The sequence below is a fragment of the Mastigoproctus giganteus genome, chromosome 4 (assembly GCF_048544385.1).
Source record: "Mastigoproctus giganteus isolate SK-2022 chromosome 4, ASM4854438v1, whole genome shotgun sequence".
Lineage (NCBI taxonomy): Eukaryota > Metazoa > Arthropoda > Arachnida > Uropygi > Thelyphonidae > Mastigoproctus > Mastigoproctus giganteus.
The window spans coordinates 105,534,201-105,557,416 of NC_143578.1; the positions used below are offsets into that span (position 1 = coordinate 105,534,201).

The 23,216-nt window shown below is 34.1% G+C and overlaps 1 protein-coding gene across 9 annotated transcripts in view; it reads right to left on the bottom strand.

The window, feature by feature from the left end:
- The window catches only part of LOC150086964 (tropomyosin), a 207,041-nt gene that overhangs the window by 105,641 nt on the left and 78,184 nt on the right, over positions 1-23,216 (bottom strand). For all 9 annotated transcript variants that reach the window (XM_090372858.1, XM_090372857.1, XM_090372855.1 and 6 more), the window contains exon 3: positions 21,649-21,782. In XM_090372858.1, the coding sequence (XP_090228984.1) occupies positions 21,649-21,782 (134 nt within the window). The remainder of the gene's footprint in view (positions 1-21,648; positions 21,783-23,216) is intronic.

Sequence of the window (23,216 nt, forward strand, 5' to 3'; positions counted from 1 at the left end):
CAGGGAGTTATCCGAGCAGTCAAAGCTTATTATTACACACAGACAACATTTTTTGAGGCTGTAAATGCAACAGAGCAAGAGAAGATGGATCTGTGGCAAGACAGGGTAACACTCTTAGTGGGTGGTATAAACCTTTAGTGGTTATCACTCGGAAAACCCAGGGGGCTTTTAAGGGCATTGACAAGAAATCGCTTCCTGTACTCTTCAGGGCTAACTCAAAGGCCTAGGTGACAATAACCATGTTCGAAGAATGGTTTCTAAATGTGTTTGTCCCTGAACTTGAAAAATATTGCATACAAATGTCAGTTGCCTTTTAAGATATTAATGCTCCTAGTCATCCTAAATATCTAGATGATCTGCACAACAATGTCAAGGTGGTATACTTCCCTAAAAATATAATGGCTTTGATTCAACCAATGGATCAGGGAGTTATCCGGGCAGTCAAAGCTTATTAGATATGGACAACATTTTCTGAGGCTGTAAATGCAACAGAGCAAGAGAAGATGGATCTGCAGCAATTTTGGAAGATGTTTAACATCCTTGATGGAATATGCAACATTTAAAGAGCCTGGAAGGATGTGACAGCTTGTATGAGCAGAGTTTGGAAAAAACTTCTAAACATTCTGAGCTTAACAGCGAAGGCGTCAACAAAGATGAGCTGGTGTTTTCTGTTACCAAAGAAATTGTAAACTTAGCCCAGGAGTTACAGCTGGTGGTGGAGGATGAAGATGTAGACGAGCTTGTGGATGAACAAGGTGAAGATTTAACAACAAAGACCCAGCCCAGTTGAACGTTCAAAGTGAACAAACACAAGCCTCCAAAGGGGTACTCAAGAACTCTTCAGACTCTGAATAAGCTTTAGTCAGCAATTTATAATGGTAAAATTTCAAGCTCTTTATTTCACACAATAAGTGTAGTAAAATATAGTATTAAAACCCATTTAAATGTTCATCTATAGCACACCTTCATGTTTTAGCATTTGGCAACTACTGTATTTCTTTATTCTTTAAAATTTAAAAGACGATTGGATTTAGCACAGGTTTTACCCCCCCCCCCCCACAAAATCTAGTCCATCAAAGCAAGGTTTTACTGTAGTTTCGAATCGTTTGTTTCTTTTTTTATGATATTGTTAGACTTCAAAAGATTTTGTGTGTCAGTTGTTGTTGATAAAGGTTAATAGTCTCAGACATCACCACTGTGAATCCATCAGACCACAGGACATGAAGCTGAATTAGTTAGATATCATATAATCTCTATTTTTTTACTGTAATTAGCTCACAATAGCTTTCTGCATCATCACTAGCTTTATTTATTATTATTTTTTTTTAAGTGTATGGGAGTTTTAACCCTGCTGACAGCCATACAGTCAAAAGGATTTAGACCTTTCACTTGAATTTAGTATGCACTTAGAGGTTCTTAACAACACAGGTTAAATTACATGGAAAGAAATAAAATGTTCAAACTGCTTATGATTACAATATTGTTTAGGGTTATTTTACTAGACAGCTGCTTTGTTATTTATAGCAAAATCAACAATATTTGATAATGCATCAGGATTGTTGTCCTTTTGCTGGTACCTAACATTCTACTTTTTTTAATTTTTTTTTTTATAAAGCTTATTTTGTTCAAACCTGAAGATTTAGGAAGGAAAACCTTAGAAAGAGCTATAATACATTACTGTACAGATATAGCAATAGCCTTGATTTTGCATGTAGCTATGGACAAATAAAGTTTGTTACAACATTCAGCAGTCCAATATTGTGAAACAAGGGTCACAAGTTGCTTCAATATATACACCAGCACTGCTCTGTAGGAGAAAAGTACTCCTATTTATTTGAAATGCATGCCATTACCCATACAACCCATTTCAGCACTTGCTAGCACCTCACTTTCAAGACATGGTCTTTCACTGACCATGCCTACTGATGAGGTGCAACACAACCACCAAAGTAGGTTGTATGGATAATGACATGCATTTAAAATAAAAACCTATAAACTTTTCCCACACGGCAGTGTTTTTTTTTCTTGTTTATTTGGAGTGCTAGTGCAATAGAGGTAATTCATTATGACTTGCTTCACATTATGAGATTGATACATTTTGTTGCAAAAACCCTGCTTGCTCATAGCTATCCTACATCAGCACATTAGTTTGAAACATTGAGGTCTGCCTCCCTGTGAGTTAACCATGTAAACTAAAATTTTCTGATCTCACACTGTACATGCTGCTAATCTCTCCCCCCGCCCAATACTCCCAGCTGTTCAGACCTTGTAGACTGTGTATTCTCCATAAGCAAGTTTGTAAAATATTATGTAAATATACATAAAAAACACATTTATTTAAGCAATTTTATACAGAACCAATCTTAAATTAGTTAAGGTCAGTACTACATAAAAGCAGAAATGAAGGATAGCAATGGATACAAAATTAGAATAAAAGCAACATATTTATGTTAACATATGTAGTAGAATATTTCAAAAATTCTTTAAAATGACTTTAAAAAACAGGCATTTTAAAGCGCATACAATTCAAAAAGTTTTGGATAAGAAGCATCAAATCAATTTCATAGGTGCCAACCTCTTACTGGAAAGCTGGAGATTATGAAATTTTTTATTAAAAAAAAAAGCAAGAGGAAAGCAGGAAATTACTGTAAAGAAAGCAGTATTTTTTTTAAAAAATTTAAATTTAGGGTTTGGACTTGAATTTGAATGTCACTAGCAATATGCAATTTTTTTTTTTTTATTGATTCATACATTATGTATTATGTACTTTTTAAAGTAAATTACAGTGAAACCTCTATAAGCAACCACTACCTCAACGAGACCACCTTTACAAAAGGACAATATTTCTCAGAACAGTTTTAAATAAGTGTCCTGTGTATTAAAACTGTATTCTCTAAGGGCTAGATGAGCATTTGAAGTGCGAGTGTAAGCAATTTGAAGTGCTGGTGTCGTGAATGCCTCCAAAACAGCAAACTACGTGTAGTACTCCTAATGTCAGCTCATTTCAAACTAAATGGGGCACTTCTAACATTTCACTAGATATCACCAGAGACTAACTTTTTCTATTCCCAGTTTAAAGATGGATGTTTCAAGTTGGATGTATTGCGTATTTATGTAGAGTTGATTGCAAATAGAAAGAGAAAATGACGATGGTGGATTCATCCAGCAAGTTTTATATTATGTTTGACACACACAGGAAGTCTCCAGAGAATTTTTTTTTTATTTTACAGTATGTCAATACAGAGTTTTGATGAACTTCTAATGTCAATTAGTGAAAAAAAAAAAAAAAGGCAAAATTTGATACCATGATGAAGAAATCAATACCAATGTTTACATCTATGCTTTATGTGCTGTACCGACAGGCCAACTCACACTAATTGAAATATTTCTGAAATGTGTTTTCTTTGTTTGTAAAATTATTTTATTTCTACCCACTATTCTTATCCAGAGATTAAGGTATTTGTAAGACTCAGTGTCTTACAGAATTACTTTCTGTAACATAAAGGGTAACTTCCTGTTTGATTTTACCACACAGGACCTCTCAGAATAAAACACCTATGTTCCTGTCTTTCCAACACTGGACATTATTTACAGATGGAATATTGATGAGTGCTTTCCACTCGTCAACTGACGAGTGCTTTTGAATCAGAAAACATTCTCTACTACACACACTGTAACAGAGTACTTTTTGTTCAATAAAGGATTGTTTGATTTTACGAATGTTCATGAGAAGACACCAGTTTTCAAAGTTTGTAATGTAGCTATCAATAGAAATATTTTCTTTAAATTTCATTAGTAGATCAAATATACATCCAGAAAAGGTGCTGTACTGATATTGATCCTTAAAAACAATTACAATAAAGCAAACTTTTTTTGAATTTTATTTTATCAAATGCACATTGCAGTGTTATCAGTTTTACACCAGTTTTTCCCATGTCCAGTGTGGCTTCCAGCAAATGAATTTCCTCAATGCTGTGTTAGTAGATACAATACACATTGAAGAAAGGAAGTACGATCTTTTCATTTTTCAAAAACAATCAGTTAAAATTTGCATGCATTATTTTTATTATTATCCCACCCCCGTATCACGCTGGCAACGACTCTGTATTTTGCGGCTTACTGCGTACTTTCATTGCTTTCACAGTACTCTTCAAAAAAGAAAGACACCGAAGTTATGCTTGAAACAAAAAGTTCAAAATTCGTTTTGGAATAAGACAGAGACAGCACGTTTGTTGTTGTTTTTTTGGTTTTTAGGAGCATTAGCAACTAAGGCCATATTGCTCCGGGATATGCGGTGGTCATTCCCTGACCTTTCCGCATCCTCCGTATTTGGTGGTGACAGGCTCGAACCCCGGTCTAATCAAGAAGCATGTGATTCTCATTTGTTAACGCTGACATTAGTTGTACTGTTGCAGCAGATATTCTTCAGCAGTTTTCCCGATTACTGTTTTGATCTTATTTAATAATAATAAGGTTCTTCACTAACATAAATTATACACATTCGTGATTCCGTACACAGATAACCAGAGGAATCTACCAATAAATTGTGTCTGCAAGTGAACAAACTTGTATTTCATTAACTAATGAAACAGTACTAAAATAGAAGTAATATTTACAATAAATATAAGGTTCAGAACAGAGCTTTCTGATTCTTCTCATCATTACATAGTTCATCCCAGTTCGGAAACATTTCTTTTCCAATTTCAATACAACACTTTGCCTTTATTGGAGTAGTCTTTTAATGACGTGTTGTACAAGGGAGGCCGCCTTTCCACCTCACAAATAAACTCCTCTGTGTCAAACCTAGTCTTCTCCAAAGTATAATAAACAAACCAATTAAGGTCAACCACTCCATGCACAGGGAGAATGTCTCCTCAGGCTATGCAAACACCAAGGCATATGCGCTTGTAACACATCGGAAGGCGTTTTACGCCAGCTTACATTGTCCTACGTGGCATTTGAAGTGGCCATCTAGTTTGCATGCCTTTACCCTCTGCTTCCTGTAAAACTGGGCATTGGAAGGCGTTGCCAACGCTGCGCTTCAAGCGCTATAATCCTAAGCCGACCACTCTCCGACCCGACTGTGACTGTTAATCCTTTTGTTTGGCAGCCAGTGTATTCCATAGATTTCTAGGAATCTATAATTCTATATGAGAGCTATTGTCTTACCCGACTGCAATCATTAATCCTGTTGTGTTTCACACTAAGACAACCACGTAATTCTCTAAGATAACCATGTCTTACCTGAGTAGGACCATTAATTCAGTTTTTCACAAATTCCTGTGAATCTGGAGTTTCTGAAGTAACTGTATAAATATTACTACCAGATATGTATATTTCATTCAATTATTTCTGATTTATCCATCTTTGAATATAGATGAGATGACAGAAAAAAGTAAAATGAAAATTTTCAATTCAGAAACATGAGTAAAGGTGTATAAGATGCAGCAATGTGTTAGAGAAGAGGTAGCAAAGGGTTTATCACAAAAAAGGTTGGCAGAAAGTATAATTGTGATAAAATGCAAATTCAAAAAATTTTAGAATAAAAATATATTAAAGAAAAGTGGATTCAGGATGCAAATGAAAATATTCAACGAGAAACATATTGACCATATCAAGAAATTAACGAGTTAACACTCACCTGGTTTGATGGTACTTGTGCTAGAGGAATTCCTGTAAGCTGTCTAATACTACAAAAAAAGCTTTGAATTTTGCAAAAGCTTTAAAAATACTTTTTTTTTTGCTGGCAATGTATGGCTTAGCAAATTTTGTATCAGAAAAAACTTTGTTTTAAAGATTGGTGAAAGTGCATCTGTGAATGAAAATGTTATGGAACATTGGATTTCATGTTTGCTATCTTTATTAACAATATAAACCCAAAGATACCTTTAATGTAGATGAAACTGGCCTCTTTTATTGTACTTTACCAAGTAAATTATTAGTGTTTAAAGTGTTTAATTCTTTCAGTTATAAAAAAGAAAAACAAAGAGTGACAATTTTACTGTGTGTAAATTCTACAAGACAAAAAGAACAAACACCAATAATCAATGCTGCACTGAGACCAAGATCTTTTAAAAACATGAATATGGGATCCATGAATGTTGATTGGTATGCCAATAAAAAAGCATGGATGAAAAGTATTTTTTTTTAATGGCTTCATAATTTGGACAAAAAAAAAAAAAAAAAAAGAAATGAAAAAAGAAAACAGGAAGATCTTATACTCTAATAGTAATAGAGGCAGGTGATGCAAGAAAGCAAGCGTATGAGCTTATGTAGCATCAGTCAAAAAAAAAAAAAAATCACACAATCATTTCCTCAAAGTCCTTGAATTTATTTAAGCTATCAACTTTGACAATGACAGATGGACGTTTGTTCCAGCAATTAACCACCCACTGGCTAAAGGCAAATTTCCACACATCTATTCTACAACTGTCTTTCCTCAATTTGAATTTATGCCAATTTGAATTCAATTTAAATTTAGGTTCGTAATCTGAGCAAGTGGAAGAATTCCATCAGAATTCGTTGTGCTCAACCCATTCAAGGCCTTATACACCTCAATCAGATCACCTTGCAGGTGCCTAGTCTCCAGCTGCTGCAATTTGCAGAACTTAAGCCTTTCTTGGTAAGAGAATCCCTTCATTCCCCTCACCAATCTTGTTGCCCTTCTCTGTACATGCTCAAGAAAATCTACATCCTTCCTAAAATGAGGCCTCCAGTCCTGTATGAAGTACTCAAGGCGTGGCCTGACCATTGCCTTATACAAAGGGATAATCACCTCCTTCTCCCTGCTAGCAAAATTCCTGCATATCAATGACAAAACCCCACAACCTGCTCTTGCAGCCTGTCTGCATTGCTCAGAAAACTTCATATCTGACTGCACAATTACTCCCAGGTCTTTTTCCATTTTCTACCGTCCTAAGTGTAGTATCACACAGTTGGTACATTCCTCTGGGGTTACTTCTACCCATACGCAGTACTTTGCATTTAGTACTTATTAGATAATGCTCCATGTCATTCCTAAAATTTAAATTTAAGGAATGCTAATTATTATTTCTTCCTGCATCAAGTGTTTGTCAATCACTGGAGCAAGGTTTAAAGATGAAGGTTTAAAATTGTGAAGATTTAAATTTTCAATCATTTTAAATAATTGAAATCATTTAATCATTTAAACTGTTCTACTATCAACATATTTTAACTACATTAGTAACAAAAATGTTGAAGAATTAGTTTAAAAAATTTCGCTCGTAGATGTTGAATACATAAAATTGGCTGGCCTGGAATAGTGTTAGTGAAAATACTATGCAAAAGTGTTTCAATAAATGTGGAACTAACTGTAATAATGACATGGAGGTTGATATTGGTATTGATTTTATAGTACAAAAAAAAAATTGTTCAACTTTGATAGCAGATAAATGTAAACATCGATACAGAATTTGAAGAAGATTCAGTCACATGTGAAAATGATGGTGAAAACTGGGAAGAAGAACTTTATCATTCTGCTAGGAACGTTGACAGTGACAATTTGTGAAAATATGAATTCGAGTGATAATTCAAATGTTGAAGAAATTAAAATTAAAATACTATTAGGCTTAAAGATTTATCTCGCAATTTAAATAACAAAATGTTACAATTATTAAATGATTTTGAAACTATTTTAGAAAAGGAAATAAGTCAACAAAAAACAAAATCATCCATACAAACTGTTACCTGATCACTTCAAAAAAATAAATAAAATAAAAATAAAGTAATTTCAAATAAAATGTTTTTAAAATAAGACTTATTTCTGTTGTCCCATTAAAAGTTATTATATTGTGACTTTATGTATTTCTGCACTTCTATAAAAGACCAAATATGTGGAAGCAAAGGTTGTCGTCTCGGCGATTTCACTATGTTCAATAACTGTTGCAGTTTTAAATAATTTCATAATGTAAGCAGTCATAACTGGCAATTTTTGCAGATTTATAAAGTGGCTGCATATCAGTATATTCCCCCCCCCACTTCTTCTGATGAACAATGTTGCGCTTTATACTCTATGGTAGAACTTTAAAAAATGTTCATGATACAAATGACCACACTGTCATTTCTATAGCTACATTTTATAATACAGCCACATATGAATGTTTCGTGTTAAATTTTCTTTCTTAATTGACAATACTATATATATATAGCCATTATAAAATTTAAAGCCTGTAGCAGTCATCTATTTCCGATGTTTTTTATTGTTGTTTTTTGTTCTAATAGACATAAGTATAAATAATTATATTCATAATTGCAGCAGTTTAGTTTAAAAAATAATAAAACAATTTTAACATCTCCGACTTATTATATATATTCTAATTCAGTCGCTTATAATGCAGTTATTCAGAGATTTTTTTTATAAATTTTAACCTATGCAGCTGTGATTAGTTTTTTATTGAAATTTTTTTCTATAAGTTAGCACAACTGAATTCATTAAAAAAATAAATTGTTAATCATAAAAATTATATTCCATAAAAAAGGATTTTTTTATTCTAATTCTTTTCCAGTTAGTACAACAGTATGAATTATTAGCAGCCTGGGCACACTGGGGAATGATTGGTTTGAATTAAATGATAAATGCAGAGGGGGGGAGGGGGGGAGAGAGAGAGAGAGAGAGAGAGAGAGAGAGAGAGAGAGAGAGAGAGAGAGAGAGAGAGAGAGGGGGGGGGTTACCTTATCCAGATTTTATAATACAAATAAAATCTTGTTGTTTATATCTTCTTAACACTTTTGCAAATGAATTTCTGTTGTATGCATGCAACTTAGAGAATTTTTTCAAGGAATTTGTGTTTGTAAAAATTGGAAAACAAACTATACATAGTACACAAATGATTTCCAAATATCAATTTTTCCTACTTTAACTTTAGAGATAAACATTAGAGCAGGATTATTATCAAAAATAAAATAAAAACCAATTTCATTTAAAAAAACAGGGAAAAAAAGTCATTACTTATTTTTTTTCTTTGCAGTAATTACTCATGTTTATATATGTACGAGGGGGTGATCATTTAATTCGCAGACTGGTGCAAGATCATATCTTAATTGTCCTCATCTGAGTCTTCTGTGGATTTCTCCTAGAAATCCTCTCCCTTGAACTTTACACACTTTTGCCACTGTCGTAACCATGCATTAAATGCTTCTTGCAAGCCATTTTTCAGAAGACTGCAAAGCACTTGTGTTGTGGCTCTGCAACCATCATTGTCGGATGCTAAATGCTTGCCTTTCAGTGCTTACTTCAGATGTGGAAATAGGAAGAAATCACACGGGGCTAAGTCCAGTAAATAAGAGGAATGTGTCAGAACCTCGGCACCTATGGCAGTGATCACTGGCTGCACAATATTAACTGCATGGGGCCTGGCATTGTCACTTCACACCGGAAAGTTCTTGATGTTTCTCATGAACAGTGTGGCAAAGTTTGACTCTGAGAACCTCAGAGTGCTTCCTTATTCACAGTTGTTCCATGAAGCACAAAATGTGTAATAAGAATGCCTTTTATGGCAAAAAATACACAAGAACCATTTGTTTGTCAGTCAAACGAGAAGCTTGACATTTCTTAGGTCTTGGTGAATCAAAATTCTTCAACTCAATCGACTGTTGTTTTGTCTCTGGACCATAGTGAAAAATCCAAGTTTCATCAAAAGTCACTATTTGATTTAAGAAGCTTTGACCCTGTGTTTCAAAACGATCAGTCATTTCTTTGCTGTTTTTGTTCTGGAGTCAAACTGTGTAGAATCCAGCAGGCACAAATTCGTGACATTTTCAGGTGATCTTTCACAATGTTGTGAACACTATCATATATTTTTGTCTGACATGATACTTGCTTTAAAACGACCATCAGTTACACACAGCTAAAAAAGAACCTTCACGCAACACTAGCTTGGCAAGTACCGACATGCACACACACACAGTCTGCTGCTCAGTAGCGATCAGGAAGAGAGCCTCTAGTGGCAGTTATGGAAGGTTCGTGCAGTAAACATAAAATATTGCACCAGTCCGCAAATTAAATGATCACCCACTCATATTATTTGATTCAGTTTCAATGACTTCTGGATCCAAAGTCCAGAGAATTTATTCGTATTCAGCTTGTGTTTCAGATCAAGTTAAAAGTTGTCCTATGCTGATTTTTGAAACTATCATAAATATAAAAATAACATACAAGATAGTGCAAATGTATCATTTTAGTATGCAGAAAACTACTAAAGTAGTTAAAAAATTGGCATAATTTAAATACCTTCATGAACGGCCATGACATTGCACTACCTCAAATAAGTAATGCTTCACCAATGGAGAAGACTATTCTTACTTATTCAAGGTAGTGCAATATCATGGAATGAATTCATTGTGAAGGTATTCACAATATGAGATATACTTAAATGATGTAAATTTTTAACACTTTAGTAGTTTGCTGTGTACTAAAATGATGCATTTGCACTAACTTGTATGTCAATTAACATCTATACAACCTGAGGCTTTAGCCTTAAAATGCTTTTAGTTTGATATAAAAATAACTAAATTCTTGTAAACACAGTCGCTACTACAATGAAAAGAGTTCAAACTGTATACATATGTGCATACTTGCAAAGTGGTAAATGTTACATTATACAAGGTGGAGCAATAAAGTTCCTGGACTGGTGCTGTTGTGGTCATGTTTGATGAATTTTAAATAAATGGAAGTGGTATTCGTAGCTTTCGTAGCTCAAACTTCTTCCAACAGATAGTAGTACAGAGATTGTCCAGTTGGCAAGTAACAACTACAGACACTCCCAGAATTATGTAATACTTGACTTATGGAAATTCAACTTTACGTAAGTTTTTGCCAGTCGGTGCAAACTTAAAATCGTGAAAACATATTTTGCATACCATAGGAATAAATGGAAGTATTGTGAAAATATCGTAACGTGAACCCAATAACACATTGTTTTGTTTTTTTTGGTAATTCGTTCTACGACCTTAGAAGTTGAAATTTTCGCTATATAACTAAGTTATTTATCTCTCCAAAAGGTCATTTTTATAATGGAAATTGCACTACTCTTTCATCGTTATCATATGTTCCGTTATTAAAATCAATTTTGAACGCCTTTGTGATATTTTTCTAAAACACATTTCTAGAGGTCACTACCATAAAACAATAAACACAATTTGAACTTTCTGGCTTACTGGGCTTTTCTGTTAGTGCATCTAATTATAAATAAGTAGTAAAACTCGATCTTATTGCATTTGCAATAATCCCGATAACTGGAATTTTGTGGGTTTTTACGTTATGAAATGTGTTCCCCCTTCACTGAAATCTTCGATCATATAAAAAGCATAAATAAATTTTCAGAATCTTCTCTTCATTCCTATTTACTTATTACAATGATGAAGGGAAAGCAACCAATGGAATGTGAAGGTGCCGGCAGTGCTAGGAAACAAAACAAAATTGATTTAGAAATGAAGATGATTAATTAAGAAGTACAAAGCAGTACAAAGTTTGTCATCTATTGCACGGAATTAGTTCTCGCTGCATCAACAGTGAATACTATTTTAAGGGACAGTGCACGTACAAAAGAACACATTAAAGGATCAATGTATTTCACACCGGGGCCAGTCCGCCCCCCCCCCCAACAGTGATCACAAAACAGCATTCAGGTGCTATATCGAAGATGGAAAGGCTATTAATAATATCGATAATAAAATCAGACTCAGAAGCAAGTGCCCCTGAATCTAACAGCCATTCAAGCAAGAAGTATTTATGAAGATAACGAAGTACGGCAAACTCCAAGCCAAGTTTGTGGCAAGCAATGGGTGGTTTAATAGGTTCAAGCATCACGCTGGTTTCCAAAACATTAAAGTATGTGGTGACGTCCCCAGTGCAGATTCCGCAGCTGCAGAGAAATTTTGTGATGTGTTAGACAAACCCCCTTCTAAATCCCCACAGCCCTCCACTTCACAGCAGCATGCTTATTAGCTGGAGAGTTAATTCTGGCAACCATGCTTGAAAAGTAAAACTTGCTGATGTTATGCCTATCTCCTCTCTCTTTTTGTAATTTTGTACACTTTTGTAATTTTTCCTGCGCATGAGATAAAAAAATTGAATAACTCTATTTACATGTTCATCGAACATTTCCTTTTTGCTTCTATCGAATTCAGTGCACATAGTTGCGAGTGTGGAATTTCCCAAAATGCTTATTTATGGAAATTCGACTTACATAGCATTCTGCGGAATGCAACCCTTACATTAATTGGGGAGTGGCTGTATTTTTGTTAGTAGTTTTAATGTTCAGTATCACAATTCCACAATGAATGAAATGTTAAAAGCTGTTTATGGTGATGAAATGTTAAGTCACACCAGTGTGTCTAATGGTATAAGCAGTTCAGAGACTAACACAAGGATGTTTGAAATGACCCGAGAAGTGGGCATCCGTCAGATTCTCAAAATGAGGACAGAGTTGCAAAAGTTCGGGGATACTGTGGCACAAGATCATCATTTGACCCTCAGAATGATGGCTGATGAGTTGAGTTAAGTTAAGTTAAGGAGATGATTCATCAAATTGTGCATGAAGATTAGGGATAGATCTTTAGGAAAAAGCCTGTGCAAAATTCATGCTGCACAGCCTCAAAGACGAGCAGAAACAACAAAGGACGTCATGCGAAAACTTCATCTAGACTTGTCAAGGCGATCCTAATTTCAACTATATTGCCACTGGAGATGACTGTTGGGTATTTCAGTACAACCCAAATGAAGTGTCAGAGTAGGCAGTGGACTTCAGAATCATCACCAAGGCCCAAAAGGTTTTGTTTATAGGGGTCCAGGATCAAAATGATGCACATCATGTTTTTTGAAAAATAGCATGTGATTCACATGGATTTCGTACCTGAAGAGGAGAGAATCAGTGCTGCATTATATGTACAGATGCCTCAGACTACTGAAGTGCATTTCCTGGGTGAGGGTGCAATTTCAAGAGAAATGTAGCTGGTTCTTGTTGCAGGACAATTCCCTGCTCATTCTGCACTTGTTGTGAAGACATGGCACTGTACAGTTCAACCATCCACCGTGCTCTCCCAATTTAGCACCAATGGATTCTTCCTCTTTCTCAAGGTGAAAACTGCTCAAACTTTCTCAAAGGAAAGATATTTCAGTATGTTGAAGGCATAAAGAAAAACATAACCAACAAACTGAACTCTTTGGATGCCTTTGCTGATTCTTTTTCAGAAACTTTTAGAACAGTGTAATAAGTGCAATCAATCAGGTTGTGATTACTTTGAATAAAAATAGAACCATTTTTCAGCTCTTCCAATTGTTCATCTGTTTATTAGATCTTAGGATGGCAATTCTACTAACTGTGAAATCCCTGAGGGTCAAATCTTCCTCTTGTAAACAGTACAGCCCTTGAGATTCCAACTCTCAATGCAACTCTTTGCATGAGAGTTGGAATTTTTTTCAACTTATTTTTCTCCTGTGCCAGATCTTTATATCATTTGCTGACAGTGTGATGTGAAGACAAACCATGATGTGTAATATACAATAAACATGATTTATGGAGACCAGTCTTTCTCTTGATCTCCAATGACTATATAATAATCTAACTGCAAAATTTTCTGCACTCCAGCTAACGTTTTGTCAATCAGAGTCCAACCAGTAGTCAAAAACTGCTTCCTGTCCAGAGTGAATCATCTACTTCTTCTACCTGATATTGTTTTACATCTAACCATCTTCCTATCACCTTTACCATCAACATACCATACACTATTTGTCATGGAACAATAGGATGCAAGATTTTAATTGCCAGTCCTACCAACGTGTGTCCACACAGTCTTGCTTTCTTTGGTTCTCCCTGTGGAATTGAAATATTGCCACAGCAGTCATCCTTTCCATCATTCCAGTTAACTTTGTAACTTCCACTGTGGCCTTAGGACTGTCACGCTGTTAACAAAAAATGGAGTTTCAAGGGAGGACAAGGGAACTGTGCGAATCTTGTCAGAGACTAACTCGACCACAATGTGGAAAAATTTCTTCATCATAACAGGATACGAACCCATAGTGTAGAAGAACAGCAACCTTAAGCACTGTACAATTAGCAAGGCCGATACCATCATTACTGGTACTTGGAGAGATTGGCAAGCTATTAATGACAGTGATGACTTCCTCCTTAGTGATAATGAATGTTTAAAACGTCTTGATGATCGGGAGGTAGTATTTAGTATTACTATTAGCAAGACTGGATTGCAGAAAGTTTTATGTTAGCCAGTGAGCTCATAGATTGTATTTATAGTTTATAGATTAATGGAATAAGTTAACTACATAGGTGGTAGAGGCTGACAGTTGGGGGAGGGAAACGCATAGGTTGTCTATTTCATTTTCTTTTATTAATTATTTATATTTTGGCTGGTGCAGCATAAGCCATAGGCTTCCTTGCACCATGTGACAATTGCTAATATTAATACTATTGCACTAGTCTAAGAACTTTATTGCCACAGCTCATATTTCTTTGCCATCTTACTAAAGGACATTGTTAAATCAAATTCTGCTTCGCATCACATACATAAAAAATGTTTAACATAAAAACATATCTAACGCAGAGTAAAAGTTATATTCCTCATGATAAAAAACATCAGTTTACCATAACAACATATCTAACAGCGTGTAAGTACACTCTGTGAGTAACATTGTTTTACAAGGTCCACATATTTTATACAATGCAGACTATCAACACCAGATGGCCAATTCATTAATTAGAGTTGAAACACAAAATTAACCACAAATTTAAAATGGCAGAGCTGTAATTTCAGAATTTTGTGAAAAAAATATAAGAAAATTACATGGATGTATAGGTGATTTTGCATCATTGTTGATTAAGGTCTGTACGGGTACAGGAAAAGCAGAACTGCATTAAACATAATGAAACAAATTTAAATTGCAAGCTACTAATCTTTTGTGCAAAATTTTCCCATGCCAAAACCTGCAACTGCATAAACTGCAAACAGGGCTTATATTAATGCATGAATGATCTGAAATACTAGACTACCTGTTTTAGCATCCAACCGATCTTCAGATTCTTCTTGAAAAGAATGTCCTACCTGGTTTATTAAGGTTTTTTGGATGCAAGTAAAGAGTTGAACTACATGAAATGCATGCATACATAAGTAGGTATACACAAGTTTCAATGCATGAAACTAACTAACTAACAAAGTTTAAGCTTAAATAACACAGTTGTTAGTTTCTACTGCAGTACAATCGGAAAGCTTGCACTAAGAAACATCATGAACAAGCAGAGAAGGGAGTTCTGAATATACAGTTAACCTTTTAGAAATAAGTTTCTGACAAGGGTTGGATTGTCATTGAGCAAATCTGTCTGTGGAATTTTGACATTTCGTAAAAAAAAAAAAGTGAAAATGTAGCACATAAATGCTTTTAAATATTAATTTGTTTCTATTAAATTTCTATTTTAAATATCTATCTGTTTCCACATTAGAGTGAAATTACTGTCAACAATCAGTCAGATTTTAAAAAAATCCCATGTTACTTTTTTGTTCGATGCAGTTCTCTACATCTATCTATGCAATGCATACTTCAATTTCAAATCAGGCAGTTGCAACCAACAACCATGATCACCTCTCTTCCAATTTTCAAGCTGCCATCTATTATAACCATCTGCTAATAGTTGGCAACATAGGTAAGATACGGTACCATTTAATGGAAGAGTACGACAAATCATATTGTTGAACACATTTGAAACCCTTCAAAACGTGTGTGTGCGAGTGCGCATACTCTTCAAAACCCATACACAAAAGTAATATACACACATGTACTCAAAAACACTGTGGCTGGATAAAGTAGTAAAATAACTGCCAGTAAAATGGATAAAAGTTTCACTGAACCAAAACATGAATGTTAAGTGAGACTATACATGGTCACCATGTGATCTATCTTAGCCTAATATACTATATTATACTAAGATAAAATGTGAAAAACACTCTAAAATTGGCAACTTTCAAGTACCACCGAGGTCGATAGTTTTGAGACTTTTTACTGCACACTTATTAATTTAATAATTTTAAAGTTCCACATAATGTGGAAGTTGTAATGCCATCTTAATAAATTATATGAATTATTAAATAACAGAAAAGGTTAAAATATATTTTTAACATTTACAAATATTTTTGAAATACACATTATAAAATGATATCACAAAGCCAGTGGACTAGAAAAATGCCAAATTATGGGAGTCTAGATTATGAATGCCCAACCGTATAAGATGCTGACAAGGATATTAAAACTATTGTATAATGCCAACTGCATATTACATACACTGCCTGTGAGTAATTTTGGTGAGCCATCTCACAAATCAACACGTGACTGCAAGAAGTTTTTGATCTGAATGCAGTGAGCAGAAGATCAAATAATTAAGATATAGAGTACCACAATTAATTAATATCTCTTGATATATGGTATGATTAGTTATGAATCAGTCATTCCAATGTTTTATTACCTAAGAGGCATTTTATAACTAAATGCCATGTTGACCAATGTCATATGATTGCTGAAAGTCATCTCTTGGATCATCATATTTTAGATGGGCACCTGAATATCATTTTTAGGCATGTTTACAAATGAATAAAACACCTATTGTCTCCATCAACGTCCACCTGTCGATTATCTACATGAAACACTTGACTCCTAGTGAGCAGATTTTCATGAAATTTCTCTCTTTTAGAGAGATTTGCCAAAACATTATCTTCAATTTCATTAAAATGAGAAATAAAAATCCAAAAAATAAATTTTATTTTTCACACACATCACATCCATATACTGTAATGGAAACACTGTACATTATGTCAGTCACAGTATGCTGATTAAAGAATGAGTGGATAATATGGAGGATGTACAAAAAATAAACTCTTGGTAAGCACTGTACATACAAAAGTGGTTGTCTTCTGAATAGCTCATTCCTTTGTTACTGATTTACTACATATATAAACAATGAATTAAAGTGATTTGGATTAATGATGAAACATAATTAATAAAATAAATAGAATGAAGCACATTCTATTTATTTTATTAATCACATAAGACCTATCATCAAACACATGTTTCATTTCCATTTTTTTTATAAAAACCCAAGAGGAAATAAGTAACAATGTTACAAAAATTTGAGTGAATATATGTAATGTGAGATATATGTAATGACATGAAAACAATTACTTTCATATATTATGTACTCAAAAGTTTTACCAGTTAATTAACTGGTAAAACTTTCTTCACTTCTATTAATCACAGGAAATGTAATGCAATGCATAAATTAATAATTTGCAAATTTCCTAACACCTAACTCATATTGTTATAAATTTTGACTACATATGAATCCTAAAAATTATAGGTTGAATTAGTTGTTTAGAGTTTTTAGTGCATCAACAATTTAGGTCACAGTGCACCAGTTCACACATATGATTATTCATATAGTCTTTATTGTGTAATATATCTGAACAAGTGTGTACGTTCACAAATAAAAAAAAAAGTGTAGTATATTTCTATGAAAGGACTAGAAAGTATACTTCTAGTTTGTTCTTAATTTTTTTTTCAGTCTACCGAGTCACTGTTATGATAGCAGTATTTTAGGATAGCACTTTCACAGATGGTAAAGAGTTTTGAACCATCTGCACCGTGATGATCAGCTAAAGGGTTTTTTATTTTTTATTTATTCCTTTTTACATGTTTAGCATCATAACCAATATGTACACGATGTTAATCTCCCAATTATTAAAAAATACAGAATTTGGGTCTGTGACTGAAGAACTATTTAGTCATGAACTGCAAATGGATTTTAAGTATATATATTAGATAGGTTGAAGTTGGCCTTAAATCATTGCACTGGTTGCGTGACCTCTAGAGATAAATTTAACTTCATGGTCCCTCCAGGATCACTGAACAAATGAGGATGTATATTAGAGTGTGGGTCAATAATGCAGACAAAACTAACACTGCTGAAGTCTACAGAAATGCAATAAAATTATAAGAGCTACTATCCCATGTGTAAATCCCTAGGTAAATCTGAGCAAAATTATAAGGTTGAAGAGCTTATGGGAGGGTGGAGAGATAAGCAGGGTTATCAGTCCTGTGTAAGTACCAAAGAGTTAAAATATTATTTTTGACAGTCTTAAAACCTTAAAAATAACTGGCCATGTTAATTATCTACTTTCCAGTATTCACATTACATGCACTTCACTTAGATGGCAATACCCTGTGATAACCTTCAGATAAAGGGTAAAATAGAAAGGAAAACAGTTGAAAGCCCAAAGGACTGATCAGGACAGGAGTAACAAAATAGGATGGTGGGGAGGGGGGATGAATGTGCGTGTGTATATACATATAAAAACAAAAAGTAACACCACACCACACATTGCCAAAAGTTGCCGCATTACCTTTAATTTTCGCTTTAACACATTTTCTTTTGTGCGTTTGCATATTCAAGTAAAACAACTGAACCATTTCTGTTATTCTCATCAACTAAAACACTATTAAAAAGCATGCTAAATTACAATAAATGTATGTGCAATATCCATAAAAGCATATGGTTTATGAAATGAAATTAATTCATTATTTGCATCAATAAAATTGTCCATTAATAAAATATTAATGATATTAGGGCATTTTTTTCTGTTGGTAATAATGTATAAAGATATTTTAAAACAATTTCATCTGTTTTACACTATCATTCGCACAATGGGCTCATGTACGTTTCTATGAACTTTATATTCTCCTCCAGAAATGATCACCCCGTAATTTCCAGTTCTCTATACATAAGCTCTTCTGTTATTCTCCCAAATCAACTCTTACAGAACTGGTCATGAGAGAAAGCTGCTAACATTCTATTTACAAATTTGCATCAATGCCAATTTTATGTTCTTTAACTTTCCTCTCAAATGTTAAAGTTCACTGAGAAGGATGGTATTTATCTCTGGTTTAAGTGAATTATATTATCTTTCTGTCTTTTCTCTCATTCATTTTTGGAAAGAAATGGCCAGCCACTGATGTAATGTTGACCATAAATTTCTAAAAAAATATCCTCCTCTGGAGGATATTTTTGAGGAAGCAACATCATTCAAAAATTATTATTATATACCATTCAGTGAAAAAATTCATCATCATTATTAAGTTTTCATTTCAAATAACTAGTTTTTTTGAAGAATTAGAATGGCAGAGTTGGATCGGAAGTGCTCCCCATGCCCAACAGAAAAAGTATTCTTGCTTGAATCTGTGTACATATAGCCTTAGCGAGTTTTCCCAAGATTTTCTTAATATCTTCTCAGTCCAATCCATCTCTGTTAACTGCATTAAGTATTTTACACAAAACAATTTATTAATAGTTTTTAAACAATATTATTCAGTTCAAAATACAGATGATTCATTTCACATTTCAAAAACATACATTATAAAATATTCTCTGTGATGAAATTCTAACGATCAACTTACTATATATCATGGCATACAGATTGAACTGCATTTGTCAACTTTAGTTATTTAGCATAAAGTGTCATATGTTGGTCTGTACGGTCTCTATAAATGAATTCTGCTCATGTCCCAACAAAGGTCTACTCGTGTACCTACTCAGCTGTTGCCACATGCTGAAGCTTTGGGTCACAGCCTTCTCACAAATTTCTGATTTGTTTACACAGTAACAGTTCAATATTCCCAAGTCTTATCAAAACTTTCCATCATGACGACAGCACTTTATTCTTAAATACAAAGTTGGTTTTAAATTAGTAATTGTTGTATTTGTAAACCTACATGCAATAGTTATTCTTGGTCATTTTTATTCTATATAATGAAATATTTCATGAATTTTGAATAGAGAAGCAAAAAATCTGAAAGGTACCTATATCACCACTGTGAGAAACAGAATGGTTTTACAATGCAAAGAACCAAAAAAAAAAAAAAAAAAAATTGGTGTTGATGTGCATACCATGTATCTACTTAAGAAAACAAAAAATAACTACACCGTGGTAAAGGAATTTTGTGTCAGTGAAGTTATATGAGATTGAAGAATGAATCCCATTATAGAAAATAGCAAAGATAAAATTCTTTGCAAGGAAGGTCACCTGTCACTGGTCCAATCTTAACTCGCTGGAAATGATATACATGATACTGCCACTTTGAGGATTTTAGTTATTGAGTAGAGATTTAGCAATTTTTAACTGTGAAAAATTCAAATTACTAAGTTACTCCTGATGTATTAAAAAAAAAAAAAACTAATAATAATAAACTAATGGGCTCTGAGCCCATTATGCCTCCTTCCTAATAATAATAATAATAATAATAAACTAATATATAACCTACTAATAAACTAGAGGGAGGCATAAATGCTATTATTCAATAGCAAATTAAATAATTTCCTCAGTTGCAGAAAACCTGTGACCTCTCAAGAGACTTTATGCTTAGGAAAACAAACTAAAAAATCAAAGGGAGTGAATCCAGTGAGTATGGCACTTCATTACTACAGTGATGAAGTGCTTCACAAGAAATTCTTGAATAGAAAGCACTGAGTAGGTGTTGTCATGATGCAAGTACCAATTCCCTAAAGCCCACTTTTCCAGCCATTGTTTTTAAATAATATCATGCAAATGCTGTACAAACTGTTTTTTAGTATTCCTGATTCACTGTTACACCATATAGGACAAACTGATAATGAACCTGTGAATCATAAAATATGATAAGCATGATTTTCACATTTCATCAAGATTTCCTCGTTTTTTTTTCGGGCTACAGAGAAGACAGTCTTCCACTGAGATGAACCGGCCTTTGTTTCTGGGTCACGGTCTTAAAACTACAATTTTTCACGCTAACGGTAGAAGAAAAAAATGTATAGGTCAGCAGCAGCATGTTCATGAAGATCCTTAAATAAACTTGCTGTGATCATCCGTGAGGATGCAAAGGCACAAACTTGGCTGAAATGCATTGCATTCCCAAATCTTGTGTTAAAATTGATTGATATATCCCATACGAAATACCAATTTTACTAGCAACTTTCTGAACATCAAAGCATGAACAAATGAATCACTGGTTTTTGAAGTTGAAGGGCAGCCAGAGCAAGGATAGCTTTCAATGGCCAAGTAGCCTTCTTTGTCGTTCGAAGACTTTTTAGTAGTTTCAAAGTTTAAAGAAGGCTACTTTATAGCAAAATGCAATGGAAACCTACAAAATGTTAAAAAGTTGTTTTTAACATTTTGTAGGTTTCTATTGCATTTTCTTTAATTTGAAAGAAATCTGATGCAAATTTGCTGTTCAGTGAAATCGCTCATTTTAAAACGCAACAAAACACCTTCTATTCACACATGCTGATTCAGAATGATGGAAGTTAAATTGATGATTCATGCATTATTATATTTAAATGAGTCATTAAACATGTTGCAATTCGCTACAGCATGGCAATTTCATGAGACAGTCAATCCCTGTCTTGTGAAATTACTTCAGAATTTCTTGCCACACCCTCATGTCTGGGAGTATCTTTGTGAGCTTTAAAGGTCAAATATGCCACAATATATAGTAATTAACTATATAATAAATAGTAATGCACCTGAATCTACAGAAGGTTTTTTTTTTGCTCATAAATGCAGAATTAAAACAACGACAAAAAAAAAATAAATAAAAATTACCGTTCACTTTCATCTGCTGCTGCTGATGCTTCTTCAAGCTTCTGGGTTGCAATCTTTAAACGTTCCTCAGAGCGTTCCAAGTCTTCTTCTAATAACTGAATTCGCCTGTTGAGGGCAGCAACTTCACCTTCAGCCTTTTCAAATTTAGATCAAAATAGAATCTTTAAATAAAAAGCTAATAATAACAATTAAAGCTCTCACAATATACAAATCAAAAATTATGATTAAGGGTGATTAACGCTTTTTGTGTTTTTGTACTGAATGGAAAAAATTATTACATACACACTGGACATTGCTAAAAATATTGTCTGTTTATTTGAAACACGCACACATTAGTTAATTATAAATGTATTTTTTTTCTAACTTCTTGCATTATCATATTTCCTTTATTCTTACTGTTCTGCAATATGTATTCATACACTGTGATTGAAGAGATAGTCCAAAAATAAAATTTTTTGTTAAATATTTAAATAAGTTAAATATAAATTGATAACAAAAGAGAGAGAAAAAATAGTATCTAACTCAGCAGAGAGAAATATCCAGTCAGCTGAACAGAAATCACTGAAACACGAAATGCATTCAACACACTCGTTGAAACAAGAAACTCTGAAATAGTTATAAAAAATTTTTGCACAAACACCCCATTTAGAGAAATCAGGTGTTTACATATTATTTTGCACAAACATTAATACACTGGTGTGCAAAATTTAAAGACCAGTCAGGTTTTCACCTGCAGCTTCTCATAGGAGTGGCCTGGATATGGGAAAAGCATACCAAAGGAACCTCGTGAGGTACAGAAATGATGAAGGAAACAACACCAACACAACAACGGAAACAAAATGGTGCAGAGGGACTTTATTCAAAAATGGCAACATAGCACTGGCTGCGATGATACAGATGCATCACTGCCAAAGATGGAACAAAGGGAAGAGGTGGTCCTCAGTAGGGGATATGGCCACCCCTAATGTCGATGCAGGCCTTGCATCGTCTGTCCATACTTAGAACAATGTTGTTGATAAGTTCTTGTGGTAACATCGTCCATTTCCCTGCCAGCACCATCTTCAGCTGGTGAACATTTTCTGGTGGGTGTGGACATGCCGCTAGGCATCTCCCCAGAGCGTCCCATATGTGTTTGATGGGACATACGAACATGTCCTCACTTTCCAAAAGCATATCACAGCTGTAGTGCGATGATGGGGTGTGGCGTTATCATTCATAAACACAAACTCAGGGCCAATGGCACCTCGGAACAGATGCACATGGGGAAGGATTACCTCAGTACAGTAGCATGCACCAGTTACAGTACCACCTTCCAGTATCTGGAGTTGCGTATGTCCATCCAAGATAATGCCTCCCTAGACGAGAACACCTCAACCACCATATCGATGCCTTTCAGTGCTGTTTGCGGGGTGATACTGTGTGCTAACCTCTCACCAGATTAGCTGACGTCCAGAATCGCTGCTGACTAAATCTACTCTCATCAGTAAAGAGTACCTTAAGTAAAGATTGTGGTTGTAACGTTTAGAAATAGTGTTGGCCCTTAAGTTTTGCACACCAGTGTATATCAC